Here is a 14,148-nt window from a genome sequence, read left to right as displayed (position 1 = left end):
AGTAAGAGATCACTGTCATTTGACGGGTTTATATCGCGGGGCCGCCCATCAATATTGTAACTTACGTTACAGCGTCCCAAAATTTATTCCTGTATTCTTTCATAACTTATCAGGTTATGATTCTCATTTATTTATAAAAGAGTTAGGCAAATGTTCAGGCCCTGTGAAAATAATACCAAAAAATAAAGAAAACTATATATCCTTTACTAAGTTTTTAAAGATGTCTGATGACCAGTATGTGCGAATACGTTTTGTAGATTCATTTAAATTTCTGGACACTGGTTTAGAAAAATTAGCCAAGGGACTAACTAAACCAGATTTCCTTCACTTAAACACTTTTTTTCCGGATGATATAGTCAAATTTAACTTACTAACTCGGAAAGGGGTCTATCCTTATGATTATATGACATGCTGGGATACGTTTACGGAGACTAAGCTACCTTCACAAGATTTATTTTTTAACTCGGTAACCGCGGAGAAAATTAGCGATGAAGATTATAATCATGCACAAACAGTGTGGAATACATTTGATATTCAAAATCTTGGTGAATACACCGACCTCTATCTTAAAACGGACGTATTGCTCCTATCAGACATCTTTGAAAATTTTCGCAAAACTTGCAAGATTAATTATCGCTTAGATCCTGCATTCTATTTAACCTCTCCCAGTCTTTCGTTTGACGCAATGTTGTTAAAGACAGGTATCAAATTAGAGTTAATATCGGAATTAGAAATTATTCGTTTCATTCAAAAAGGCATTCGTGGAGGAATTTGTATGTGCTCACATAGGCATGCTGTTGCAAATAATAGATACCTAAAAAATTATGATCCAAAAACGCCGGATTCGTTTATCATATACATTGATTGTAATAATTTGTATGGATATGCAATGTCTCAACCACTGCCCGTGTCAAATTTTCGCTTTCTAGATAACTCTGAAATTTCACAATTAGATATTATGTCAGTTTCAGACAATTCAGAATTTGGCTATATACTTGAGGTTGATTTATTATATCCTCAATATTTGCATCATGCCCACAACGATTATCCTTTTTGCGCAGAAAAGTTTGTTCCCCCAGGAGGAAAAACTACTAAATTAATTCCTAATTTGTATGATAAATATGAGTACGTTATTCATTACGTACACTTAAAAACGTGCGTGCAGCATGGTTTAGTTATTTCAAAAATACACCGTGTGCTCACCTTCAGGCAAAGCCCCTTTTTAAAAGAATATATCGACTTAAATACTGAGTTAAGAAAAAATGCACATACACAATTTCAACAGGACCTTTTTAAATTAATGAACAACTCGGTGTTCGGGAAAACTCTCGAGGACAGTGAACGACGGATAGACGTTAAATTAGTAAATCAGTGGTGTGATGAGCGAAACACCACGAAAAAGTTTGTTACAGCAGATAAATTGATAGCTAGACCGAATTTTCACAGCGCCACAGTATTTAGCGAGAACTTAGTTGCCGTGCAAATGAAACCAGAAAGAGTCGTTTTAGATAAACCTATTTACGTAGGATTTACAGTATTAGAACTTTCCAAAAAACATATGTATGATTTCCACTACTCTGTAATAAAACCTTACTATGGCGAACGTGTTCGTCTTTGCTACACTGACACTGACAGTTTTCTTTATGAAATTAAAGTTCAAGACTTTTACAGCGATTTAAAAAATAATTTCTTAGATTTTTTTGACACTAGTAATTATAGCCCTTCGAATGGTTTCCAGATTCCGTTGCTTAACAAAAAGATTCCTGGTCTATTTAAAGATGAATTAGAAGGAGAACTTATAACTGAGTATGTAGGATTACGTTCTAAGCTGTACTGCCTTACCAGTACACACGAAAAAAAATATTTCATTAAAAAAGCAAAAGGTACAAAATCGGCTGCTATTAAAGAGTTGACCCTTGACGACTACCAAAATGTACTGCTCTTACACAATAAGATAATTAGGAAAAAAAATGTCCTGTTTAAGTCTATTAATCATGAGGTTTTTACTCAGGTGGTTAACAAAGTTGCTTTATCCAATTCAGATGACAAAAGGATCATATTACCGGACAAAGTTTCAACCATGGCTTGGGGAAACAGTTGTTTTTTGTGACGAGTATTACAGATTTATCTAGAGCTAATGAAATCATTACCTTATTTGAACTTTATATATTGTAATGTTACGATTATGACGACTTTGTATATTTTAGTTAAGACGTTTCCAATATGAAATATTCTTTGCGATTTTAATCCAATAAACTTTAAACAACAAAAAATCTGAGTTTGTCTACTTTTACCTTACTTCCTAGAGCGACTAATCCTTTATTTTATTTTAGTAATTAATTACAATAGAGCATAAACGATTAAAATAAACATGTAAAGATATACATCAAGTAATCATTTTACCAGACTAGATACAGCTTATATGTAAGTATATTAAGGTTGATTTTACATTCTTGTGTTCAGTAAGACAAATAGGTCAACGTTCTAAGCGCAATTTGCAACGTAATACTTAGCTTGATGTTAGGTAAACAACATAAGACATGTTTTATAAAACGTGAGCAATGCTAACCTAATTGCAAAATGCGAAGCTGGCAAAATGTTATTGTAGTTTGCTTTACGTTTATTCATTCAAAAAATTTTAACTCGACCGAAAACACATATTTACTGGTAAGTATAGCTACAATATTTAAGTAAATATTTTATTTTTCATTTATTAGAAGTTTTGTTAGTAAAAAGGGCATAAAATTTCTAATTGATAATTTTTGTATTTAAATTAGATAACATCATGTGTGAGCATTGTGATCCCGAGGACCCATTCGACCATGCTCAGAACCCCTGGGAGACAACTCAAACGTTCGAGCAAGCGTATCCTGAATTGGCTAACAAACCACAGCATAGTCCTCCACCATTAGCATCAACATCATCTGCTGATCCAAAGAAAATCAAACGGAAACAGCGTACAATATCTAAACGGAAATTAAAACCTTCGTCTTCGTTTGTTAAGAGTAGACCATCTAATTCAAATTCTAATCGTCTAATTCAAATTAGAGTTGTGGATTTAAACAGCGAATATGAAATCTCACCCGACAGCGACGGAGAAGATCAGAATATGATATATAGTGCTCAGTACATAGTGCGTGACCAAGTGGACAACATTATGGATTCTGCATTAAGTTTAATAAATCAAATATCAAAGTCGTTGTTAAAGGATAATTTTTAATTGTATTTTCTACTAGGGATTTATAAATAAAGGTTTATTGATAAAAATGCCTGTATTATTATTTATACATTTATTTGAGTTAATTACAACATAGGTAGTTATCATTTTAATATATCATTTTCTAAACAAAACTTTTTTAAACATATAACATTTCTTAATGCACAATGTTTATTATGGTAAACACAATTATAAGTTTGAATATCATTACAATATTTTGCTGATAAAACATTTAAATTTGGACTTCCTTGCTCGTTTAGATCAACAACCGTACAATTGGAACACAACTCATTTACCCACTTAATTTTTTCTAAGCCTTTAACGAAAATTTTCTTGTCATTTAGATAATTTACAATAATTCTTCGGAACTCTCTGTAGTCGATATAGCCTTGGCTCCATAAAATACCATAGTTTTTCTCTAGCCAAATTACTTCTCTTTTTTCACTACTTGTTAAGTAAGAAAACGAATAAGGAGGTTTTATTAAAAATACCTGCGTATATTCATTTGTGCTGAGAGCAAATTCCTTAATTATAAATTCATTATTTAGTGTTTTGAAGCCTTGTATATCTACGATAAGACATTCGGTGCTCATGATATTTTTTTCGTTATATTACTGAGCGGTTTATACTCTATGACCGAATCATTCAAAATAAGGCAATATGCGGAGGTGAGATCAGGTATATCCACACTAGACTCTAATTCAACTCTAACGTCAACAACACCCGATTTTAAAGTGTCACTTTGCCTTGAACAATCCAAGAAAAACAAAGGGGCTATTTCTTTAAAATCGTGTGGACTTAACAAAGGCGCTTGACTACGGTTATAATATGACTGTTGGAATTTAGAATATTGCTCGTATAATATGGCATACTTCTCATCAGAAAAACTAACATTTAAATTTTCATAAGGAAAGTATGTTGAGTTCAAGAAAACTTTAACCTCTCTCAAGTTACAATGATCGAAACGTGTTATATCATTCTCTGATGAATTTTTTCTGTTAGTTTTCAAACCGACAATTACGTAGCGCGGTTTTTCGATTTGAGAGGATGTTTTGATAGCCCAAGAATGTTTGGAAGTTTTGGGCAGTAGCGGGTACTCATAGAGGTCCCAGTTTCTGAACGCAATCTGTATTGCGCGATCCTTTTCCACATATTTCAGCAGATTTAATCTTTCCCGATCGGAAACCTTAATATGAGGCATACGCCATACTATTTTCGTTAAAGTAACATTATCTATATATTCATTTGGGTTCAATTGAACACTATTTAGGTTAGTATTAGAGCGTAAAAGTATAAGTTCGTGTTTGCAATTAATAATAATTTTGTTGTAGTCCTCAGCAAAGCCCATAATTTTGTTTAATGGTATAGAGGCAGAAAATGATCCTTGCGTAACTTTAGTACCTTTTATGTCCCACCCCCATGACTTAGCCATTCTCGCTTCATGTTCATTCATAGATAAAAGAGATTTAATTGTTGTAGTGATTCCTGCATTTTTTATTTTATCTATTTCAATTCCATTCAGTTCGTATCGAATGTCTTGAAAGAAATGAAGAATAGGGTTATTTGTAAACAAAACGCTCGACACAGCAGTTTTAGTTTCTCGGTTCATCACGCTAATGGTACCCTCTATGTATAGTGTGCTAGCTGAGGACAACACGTACATGTCTTGCTGGTTGATTGGTATGCGAATTTCATCGTTCAAATTAAAACTCGTGACATAAGGTTTGTATGAGTGGTATTCATAACTTTCGATTGAGTTATCATAACTAAATGAGTTTTCTAAATCCAAAATGTTCATTTTAGTAAGCCGATTGATTTGAGAAACAATATATTTTCACTAGTGAGTCTGCTTTTAGGTCTTCTTTTCTTGATAGCACCAAGAGTACTGATAGGCTTATCACAGTTCACTGCTGTTTTATTGAAGACAATCATTTTTTCTTAAGATGTAAATATATTTGGATCTCCTCTCCGCGTAAATTAACCAAATGATTGTTTGTATCGAGTAATCTGATTTTAAGGGAGCTTAAACTATTTTGTGTGACAGGAAAATAAATAACGTTTTTAGGTGTTTCTATTATTCTATACCCAGGAGGCACATTAGGTACAAACTCATGAATTATATGGCTAGGTTTTCCATTGATAAATGACCCACTTATGATGTCACATTCGACTCGAACTATAGTCGTAGATAGAATGGATACAGGAAATGGAGACTCTTTTAATATATTCGCTGGAACAGTTTCATTGCCGAAACCTAATACTTTACCTACAGAGTTAACGCCACCAAATTGTATCTCCTTAGAACATAATATAGATGTTTTCAGTGTGTTATTGTTACACATCAGTTTAAAAGTACATCCTTGAACATGATTTTTTATATAGTCATTTAAATCCTGCAGTTCATAGGAGCCTTCGGGTATCTCAATTACGTCATCGTCACCATAGTAAAATTTGCAATTTCTACTGTCTATGTTAGGTATCGAATTAAATGTAGATAAATATAATAGGCCACACTCGTATTCACCTTCCAATTGAAGAGCAGGTGAGTGATTTGTTGTTAGGCTAGAAGAGGTTCCCGTTATGGATAAAGTGAAAGACATCGTGTAAATGATATTTTTTTTATTAAGATCATCAATTTAAACGTCTCTGCCAAAAATTTCTTAAATATTTTATGCATAAATGACCACAGTTTTCAGTATTAAATTGTTGGAACTGCCTATAATTATATGAAATATCAAACCTTTTCAAATATGTTATCAATTCTAACGGTGGTTTGATATCGCCAAAGCTATTAAAATATTCACAATAATTTCCATCTTTTGCGTAGGCTACCCAGTGAGTTCCTTGATTTTTAGACTCGTCTAAATTAACTATAGCACATTCTTTAACTTTAGGATATTTTGGTAAAGAATCTCTCATAAAAACACCTCTAAAGAATGGTATGTGCGACGAATGGTTCATAATATCTATATTAGTAAGAGCTCGTCTGGGTAACCTATTATTTAGTTTTTTGAAGATTTCAAACATAATCCTTTGCCGTTTTTATATGGCTTTATATGTAATCCTTTGCCGAGCGCTATGGATTCCATCATTTTGTTATGACGTTCTGATTCTGCCAATCCTTTTCTTGCTGCCTTGTAGTCTCCAACCGCTTTAGCTATTCCGGCTGCCCCTCCTGCTAATGAACCCAATGCTGATAACCCTGCAAATATGGGTATCAGCGGTAATATGCCACCAGTTTTCGGAATTGGTATCAAACGAGGGACTCGCATGCGGCCGGTATTAGGAAATATTTTTTTGGCAGCGACATACGCGCGGTTGATAATATTCCCTTTTTTAGACTTTTTCATTTCGGTCCTTATTTTTGACACTAATTGTTTAAATGATTTTATTCCTGCTCCAGACTTAATTTTTGATTTCATAACCTTGCTAACTAACCACGATGCTAGTTTTTCTCCTTTCCCTGCACTTTTGTCCTTCATTCTTTGTTTGGCCATTTTATAAAGTTCCAAGTCAGCTATATGACGATCTGCTAAATTAGAATATTGGTCGTATGCGATATCGTGCTGCATACATGCAGAATCCAAACCGTTGATTCCTTTGTCACCTCTTCTCAAGCGTTCTTGCAATTTAGTGCCAGGACCACAATAATTGTATCCAGGCAAGTGTAGTTCAAACGGTAGGTTGTTGATGAGGCTATTTAGAAGACCTCTTCCTTTCATAGCCAATATAATAGTGATAAGACGATAACCCAAAAATAATTTAAATACAACTAGACAATATCATTCCTCCCAATCCAACTATTTTCATTATGACTGAGACCTAACCACTTGACATATAATTTGTTGCCCTTTTTTTTAATGATTTTCTCTATAAGATAAACATCAGGATATTTAGTTTTTTGAAGTTCCTGTTCATAAAATGTACCTAAAATAGCATTTTTCCGTTGGTCTTCGAGGTGATACGTAACTGGTAGAGTATTATTAACTTGTTTTATAGTGAATAATTCCGTTGACCAATTAGGTGTATAACCCTTATGAAAATTTCCTTTGTACTTACTTATACGAACAGTATCTCCTACATTGAATTTTTTCGGTTTAAATTGAAGCCTAGGTCGCGATTTTTTAAATATTTCTTTTACTTCTAATTCATTGTCAAAATTAACATCAACGGGTCTAAACCTAGTTGTACTATGCAATGTATGGTTATAAGTATTTACTATATCATTTAGAGGTTTTCCAACCCATTTATAATTTCCTACAAAGCTGAAATATTTATAAAGTTTATTCTTCAGCGTTTTTATAAGCCTTTCAACAATGGACGCTTTTTTAATCGAAAAGGAAGAATAGTGGTTTATATGTAATGAATTTACATAATGCTTAAATTCGTTGTTATAAAACTCTTTCCCCATATCTGTCTGTAAATGATGAGGCTTTCGTTTGGTGGTTTTAATTATTTGCTCGAAGGCACTTCTTATTTCTAATTTCGTCTTTGACTTTACTGGAACACACCAAGCATACTTTGAAAATGCATCGATAACAACCAAAATGTATTTATACCCCTTGTTGACATTTTGAAAGTTCTGTAAATCAAGTAAATCGGCTTGCCATAAATCATCAATACCCTTCAAAACGACAGAACGACGGGGGAAATTTTTGCGTGCTGACCTATGAATTTCATTTACTATTTGTTTTTTCGACATTACTGACCCTGGTTACAATATCATCTATCTCCTTTTTTGTATAAAAGTTTAGTTTCAACTGACGCGAAAGTTGTATGATTTGTGAATTTATAATTTCTAATAAAGAATCTAGTTTTTTCTTGTCATAAAGGTTATCAAGGAGCAAATCAACATATTGTTTATTTACTGCATCACTCGATGATATAGGAGACGCCACACCTTTAAGTCGTGAGGATTGTAAATCAAAATCACCATTCTCAGTGCGAAGTAAAGCCTTATCATTAAATTCAGACACACGTAAGCGTTTGTGAACATGGTGGCCGAATTTATCAATATTCATTTTGTTAATTTCTTATGGAGAGCTACAAATCTACTGTTGAACAATGTAATAAAATTCGTGTTATATATTATTCAGTATACCTGATTCATGTAATTCTTCAATTATCGAAATTATTTCGTTATCCAAGCCGGTATTACCAGCATCACGGGATGCGATCAGTAATTTTAACCTATCAACTAGTTCATTTGGATCATCCCAATAAACATACGAAACATCATTGCATACTTTTTTCATAATCGGGAGTCCTTGCCCCTGAGTATAGCTCTCATTACTAGTTAAGCGCTCTTTTGAAAATTTAAACATGGGCCTTATGATTTGCAGATATTTTCTACCTTTGTTACTCTTTATGGGTTTATTAGGCTTAAAATCACGTCTATGAGCGTTTGTTTCTAAGAGAAGAAACTTGTAATTACGTTTATCTTCATCAGTTATATTTTCTAAATCAGGTAATTTTTTAAATAGCAATTCACTCAAGCCAGGGGTTAAATTATAACTACGTCCGTTAATTTCAAGTCTTTTGTTATTAATAGTTACCACATGAGATCCAAGCATAATTTTACCACGTTCTTTTCGCACGCCAAAAGGAATGTTTTCAAAATTATCGGAAATGTTCTGTCCCTCGACATTGTCTGCAGGAGAAGAAAAAGAATCAGAAGTCTTAAAAGAGGTCTCATTTGATTTATCTGACTCATCACTATTAATACTACAATTCGAAGTGCTATCACTTTCGTCATATATATCTTCACGTTTTAAGTCCACAGAATTATCCATAACAGTTTGGTTGTTACTATCACTGTCACTTATTTTGCTATCAGGACTAAATTTTAACCGCTTTGCAGAGTTTTTCCATCCACGGTCATCCATTTTGTAATCATTCTTAAAATAACCATTATAATCTTTATCAAAATGATTCTTGGTAGATTTTTTATTATTTTTAGCCATTTCATTGAGAGGTTCTGTTATTGGCTTTAGAACTGATTCCAATGCCATATCGTTAGTAGTCTTCATATCACGAATTAACTTTACCTTTTTCTTCACAACTTCAGCTGACTGAAGTAACTTTTCCTTTAATTTTTTCTCTTGATTCATTTCAATGCAACCTCGTTGGAATTGTATTAAACAATGACTGTTAATGAAAAATCATACACACTAAATACACTAATCTAGAGTAATAAACGTATCAAATCCCATCCTATAACAACCTGAATCTTTCGTACAGTCCTTATTTATTACTAAGTAATTGTAAGGTTTGTCCCATACAGTGGCGCACATCTCTCGAAACTGATTCCATTGCATATCGGTTCCAACGTGTTCATCATAAACATGTCTTAAATTAATTTCGTCTTGTTTAAACAAAATAATAAGATTTGCATTATCTCTTATTAACTGCTTAGGTATTTTGCTATAAGTTTGATTCAGATAAAAACTATTAATATTTTTGTGTCGCCCCATTGAAAAGTAATCCCTAATATTGTTTTGTTTTTCACAAGCAACATCGTCAAATATGATAATAGAGTTATTAGCAGCCTCCTGAGGGTTAAGCACTTCATCACTTTCACGATACTTGAAATAGTTTACTGTAGGAACTAATGACAACACTTGGTCTAAATAAACGTACATGGACTGAAACAGAGTTTTCGAATATACATAAACGTTTTGAAAACGCAAACCTTCTTCATGTAAAAGAAGACCAATCATTAAATTAGTTTTACCACAATTAGAAGGTCCACAAATTATGGCTCTGATTGTGTTTGGTAAAAGTTTTCCATGGTAGGAATTTTGTTTCTGACTGTTCGAAGCTACTATATCGAGCTGTAAGGTTTGGGGTTGCTTAATGAATTTCATATTTGGATTAAAGACAAACGCGTCCTTTGTTTATGAATGTTTTTTTTATAATGAGGTATTACATTTTGAACTACAATAACATCTAAATGGAAGACTGGAACAGCCTAAACGCAGTCCCAATCCACCAAAGGAACTTGGAATGGAGTCTCGAATTAAGTAATAAAACGCTCCCCGCTCGATGGTCTGTTAATCATGATGGTTCAACAAACCCGATTGGGAAGTCTAGACCAAAATGTGAATTAACCGCTCCAATCCATACATGTTATGAGACATTCTAGGTCATAGGATTGGTTTACCAAACCCCTATTGGGAAGTTTAAACCAGTGAGCGAGTGATGGTTAAACAAACCCGATTGGGAAGTCTAGACCAAAGTGAGAATTAGACATTTTAGGTCATAGGATTGGTTTACCAAACCCCTATTGGGCGTTTTAAACCAGTGAACGAGCGAAGCGAGTAAAACTGGTTTAAAATGCCCAATATTATACTACTTCCGCTGATGGTTATTTATATACTGAAGCGCTCACAAACGTCTTACTGTAGTTTATTCGCTTTGTAAATGAGGCTGCCTTTCCACTGAAGGGGATATGAGAGGAGGCATGCGGGAATTAAGCAATAGCATTGGTAATCCACAATATGTGCATTAGTTGTAATCCCCAATATTGACCCTAGTCACGCCTGATGGAAAATGAATTCATTATGTTAAGAGTGTTCAAATAGTTCGCTACGTCATTCAATTACAACCCACTACGAACTAACAACCCTTCTGGTGTTGCGGGTGTCCATGGGCGGCGGTAATCGCTTACCATCAGGTGATCCGTCTGCTCGTTTGCCTCCTATATCATAGAAAAATAATTATTCTATAGTGTACTGAACTCTTCGAATACTTTGTATGCTACTTCTATATGACGCTGACTGTACGAGTAAGTATCCGATTAGGGATAGTCTAAACAAAATTGGATGGTTGTCAGGACTCTCTTCGATTTCTACTTGTAGCTAAATCGAGATAAGTAAATTTAGATAAGTTCGTCTCTATTCTAACAAAAGCAGAAATATACCGAGTTTAAATGATCTTACAGTTCAATTTCATTTAAACTTGCCTACGTGTTACGAGTTTGCGAAATATACTGCTTAGGTGCCGTTTTACATGTACATATCTTAAGAGGCAACAGGAGTGGTAATTTCTCCATACAAACGTACTCGACTGTTTCCTCCGTGGGTTTTGAAGCTAGAGCAATGATTTTTTCAACACAGATTAATATTGTCAATATCTGTGTCGGACCGTTTTGCTTTTTTTGATATTTTTGTTTTTTTAAGCGCTAGAGCTCTTCAAAACTGGCCAAAATGGACTAATTGACTATGCCGCAATGAGAGGCGTGGTATTCAAAACTGATATCAATTAGCCAAAAAAGCAAAGCGGTCCGACACAGATAATTTTATAATCATTTAGATTTCCAAATTTGGTTACGATTGGTTAAGTTTTGGAGGAGGAAACAATCGAGTACGAAACCTCGCTTTTTGAGATTTTTACGCAGGATTTTTCGCCTTGTCCTTATCGCACTAGTTTTAGGAGCCGCTTCCGTTAGCGAGACGGGTATATTTATCTAAAATACTTAAATCTCAGCTCCTGTTTCTTCTTAAGACGGTTGCACCAGTCTTATTTATTCCCCGCCAGTGAAGTGAAGGATGATTCTCTTCAGATTTACGAGTGCTTTCACCCATCGCCGGTCCTGCAACCTGCAAATACTTGAGTTGCAACACCAAAAACAGAATAACGCTGCACCCGATCTTCAGCGGAAACTGCCGAACGGTTTTCAAACTTGGAACATTAGCAAGTCGGAGCTCAGTTTGCCGCGAGCTGCCGAGGAGAACGTACGTCGCTCGCCCTCGCGCCTTCGCTGCCGCGATATTTGCGTTAAGTGACAGTGATATTTTTAAGTGTTACTTGACGTGATGACACCCTACATTAGTGACTTAAATACATTGTAGGACGTTGTAAGGTCAGTATAAAATATATTCGGTTTTCGAATATTTATATGCTAATTTGCAAACCCTTTGACTGTTTCAATTAAGGAACGTTTTTGTTTATTCTACTTTTTGCATTCGGTTCAGCTTAATTTGGTACCTTTGTTTACATTATTTTACCCTGGTTTTGCCAACACCTGTTCGAAAGGATATTTTTCCTCGTACCAGTGTTTTTTCTGTATAATTAGGTGAATCTGATTTAGGGCCATCGTTAGTAAGACTAAGCTCAGACGCTCGAACCCAAAAGTTTTGATTGGTCAAACGGATGATCTGATTTTAGAGGGAATGGAAAATTGGCTTTATTTATCCCTAATCGGTTCGGATGACTAAACGTAAAAGTTTTCCGGTAGCGATAGCGTTTTCTAAAAAAAGCGGCCAAGTGCGAGTCGGACTCGCCCATGAAGGGTTCCGTATTTAGGCGATTTATGACGTATAAAAAAAAACTACTTACTAGATCTCGTTCAAACCAATTTTCGGTGGAAGTTTACATGGTAATGTACATCATATATTTTTTTTAGTTTTATCTTTCTCTTATTTTAGAAGTTACAGGGGGGGGGGGACACACATTTTACCACTTTGGAAGTGTCTCTCGCGCAAACTATTCAGTTTAGAAAAAAATGATATTAGAAACCTCAATATCATTTTTGAAGACCTATCCATAGATACCCCACACGTATGGGTTTAATGAAAAAAAAAATTTTGAGTTTCAGTTCAAAGTATGAGGAACCCCAAAAATTTATTGTTTTTTTTCTATTTTTGTGTGAAAATCTTAATGCGGTTCACAGAATACATCTACTTACCAAGTTTCAACAGTATAGTTCTTATAGTTTCGGAGAAAAGTGGCTGTGACATACGGACGGACAGACAGACGGACAGACGGACAGACAGACAGACAGACATGACGAATCTATAAGGGTTCCGTTTTTTGCCATTTGGCTACGGAACCCTAAAAAAGAGAAATAGAACCAACAAAAGTACTAAAGTGATTTGCTACGCTTTAGACACTGCTTTTACTTTCATGAGCCAGCGCTACGAGCTACGGCGTAGCAGTCAAGCGTAGCACTTAGAAACGTAGCACGCTTGCATTTTTTATAACTGATTGAGCACTTTGACTTTATATCAGTTTAAATTTTTCTTACATAAGCTTGAATTCTCAGTTTTTGTGTAAGTGGTCCTTGGTAGTATATGTTTAATTAGAATATCGTGTCGTTGTTATATGTGTCACATTCGTAAACCATCTATATTTTCATTAAAAGTGGGTTTTACTTATTTATATCAACTTTATTGCTCAAACACACAAAAAAAATTACAAATGGCGAACTTAATGACTAATGGCATTCTCTACCATTGAACCATCGGGCCACAGAGGCATGTAAAAATGGTGCAAGGAGAAAATTAAAACAGGTTAGAATAAAATTATTAGAACTTTGGAAACAACTGAAATACTTAATAAACTACATATAGAATACACAAATAAAAATACTATAATATATGTAAATACTTAATATACTACCATTTTTATGATGCCATTACCACACTTTCTCTTAGCAAATGTCATTCTGACTCCGACTCAAGCTTATTCTAATAAAATTGCATTTTTTATCCAAAATAATATTAAATAAGTACCTACATTGTCAAATTCTGCTACTTTGACAATAACGGTGCTACACAACAACAATGTGATGTAACTATTTTAATAACAAAACTTCCGTGAGGCTTCCATTTTAATATATGTAATATGTGATGTAACTAACACATTTACATATTGTGTTATCGCTTTAAATGTTTTTGGAGTTGGAGTATTTTGTGAGTTTGTGCATTATAAATTAAGTATTATACTTCTAGCTCCCCTTTTAACCTTTTCGACGCCGTGTCAAACACAAAAGCTGTCACGCTGACGCCACGTCACCGAAGTGTCAAAACTGAAATTTAACTTTATGCATACCTATGCACGTAGGTCTATGTTGCTCTGTGATATGTGACCGATTAATCGGTCTTTGGCGTTGAACCTACGGTGCGGATATATCGGTCATTGGCGTCCAA

At 34.3% G+C, this 14,148-nt stretch overlaps 2 protein-coding genes across 2 annotated transcripts in view; one reads left to right on the top strand and one right to left on the bottom strand.

The window, feature by feature from the left end:
- Positions 1-8,283: 8,283 nt before the first annotated feature.
- On the bottom strand, positions 8,284-10,122 carry LOC134649490 (uncharacterized). The gene has a single exon (XM_063504246.1). It carries the CDS (start codon positions 9,325-9,327, stop codon positions 8,299-8,301), a length of 1,029 nt encoding a protein of 342 aa, XP_063360316.1. The 5' UTR covers positions 9,328-10,122; the 3' UTR covers positions 8,284-8,298.
- A 1,599-nt stretch (positions 10,123-11,721) lies between these two features.
- Positions 11,722-14,148, top strand: part of LOC134649670 (acid sphingomyelinase-like phosphodiesterase 3a) — a 68,115-nt gene continuing 65,688 nt past the window's right edge. Inside the window, exon 1 of the mRNA XM_063504508.1 lies at positions 11,722-12,080. The gene's annotated coding sequence lies outside the window, so the exon portion shown is untranslated. The remainder of the gene's footprint in view (positions 12,081-14,148) is intronic.

Source organism: Cydia amplana, chromosome 7 (assembly GCF_948474715.1).
Source record: "Cydia amplana chromosome 7, ilCydAmpl1.1, whole genome shotgun sequence".
Taxonomy (NCBI): Eukaryota; Metazoa; Arthropoda; class Insecta; order Lepidoptera; family Tortricidae; genus Cydia; species Cydia amplana.
The sequence above is the reverse complement of the archived record's forward strand: the minus strand, read 5'-3'. Positions and strand labels throughout refer to the sequence as shown.

Excerpts from the sequence above, each read along its gene's own strand:
- LOC134649490 (XM_063504246.1), bottom strand. The coding sequence starts at position 9,327 with ATGAATCAAGAGAAAAAATTAAAGGAAAAGTTACTTCAGTCAGCTGAA.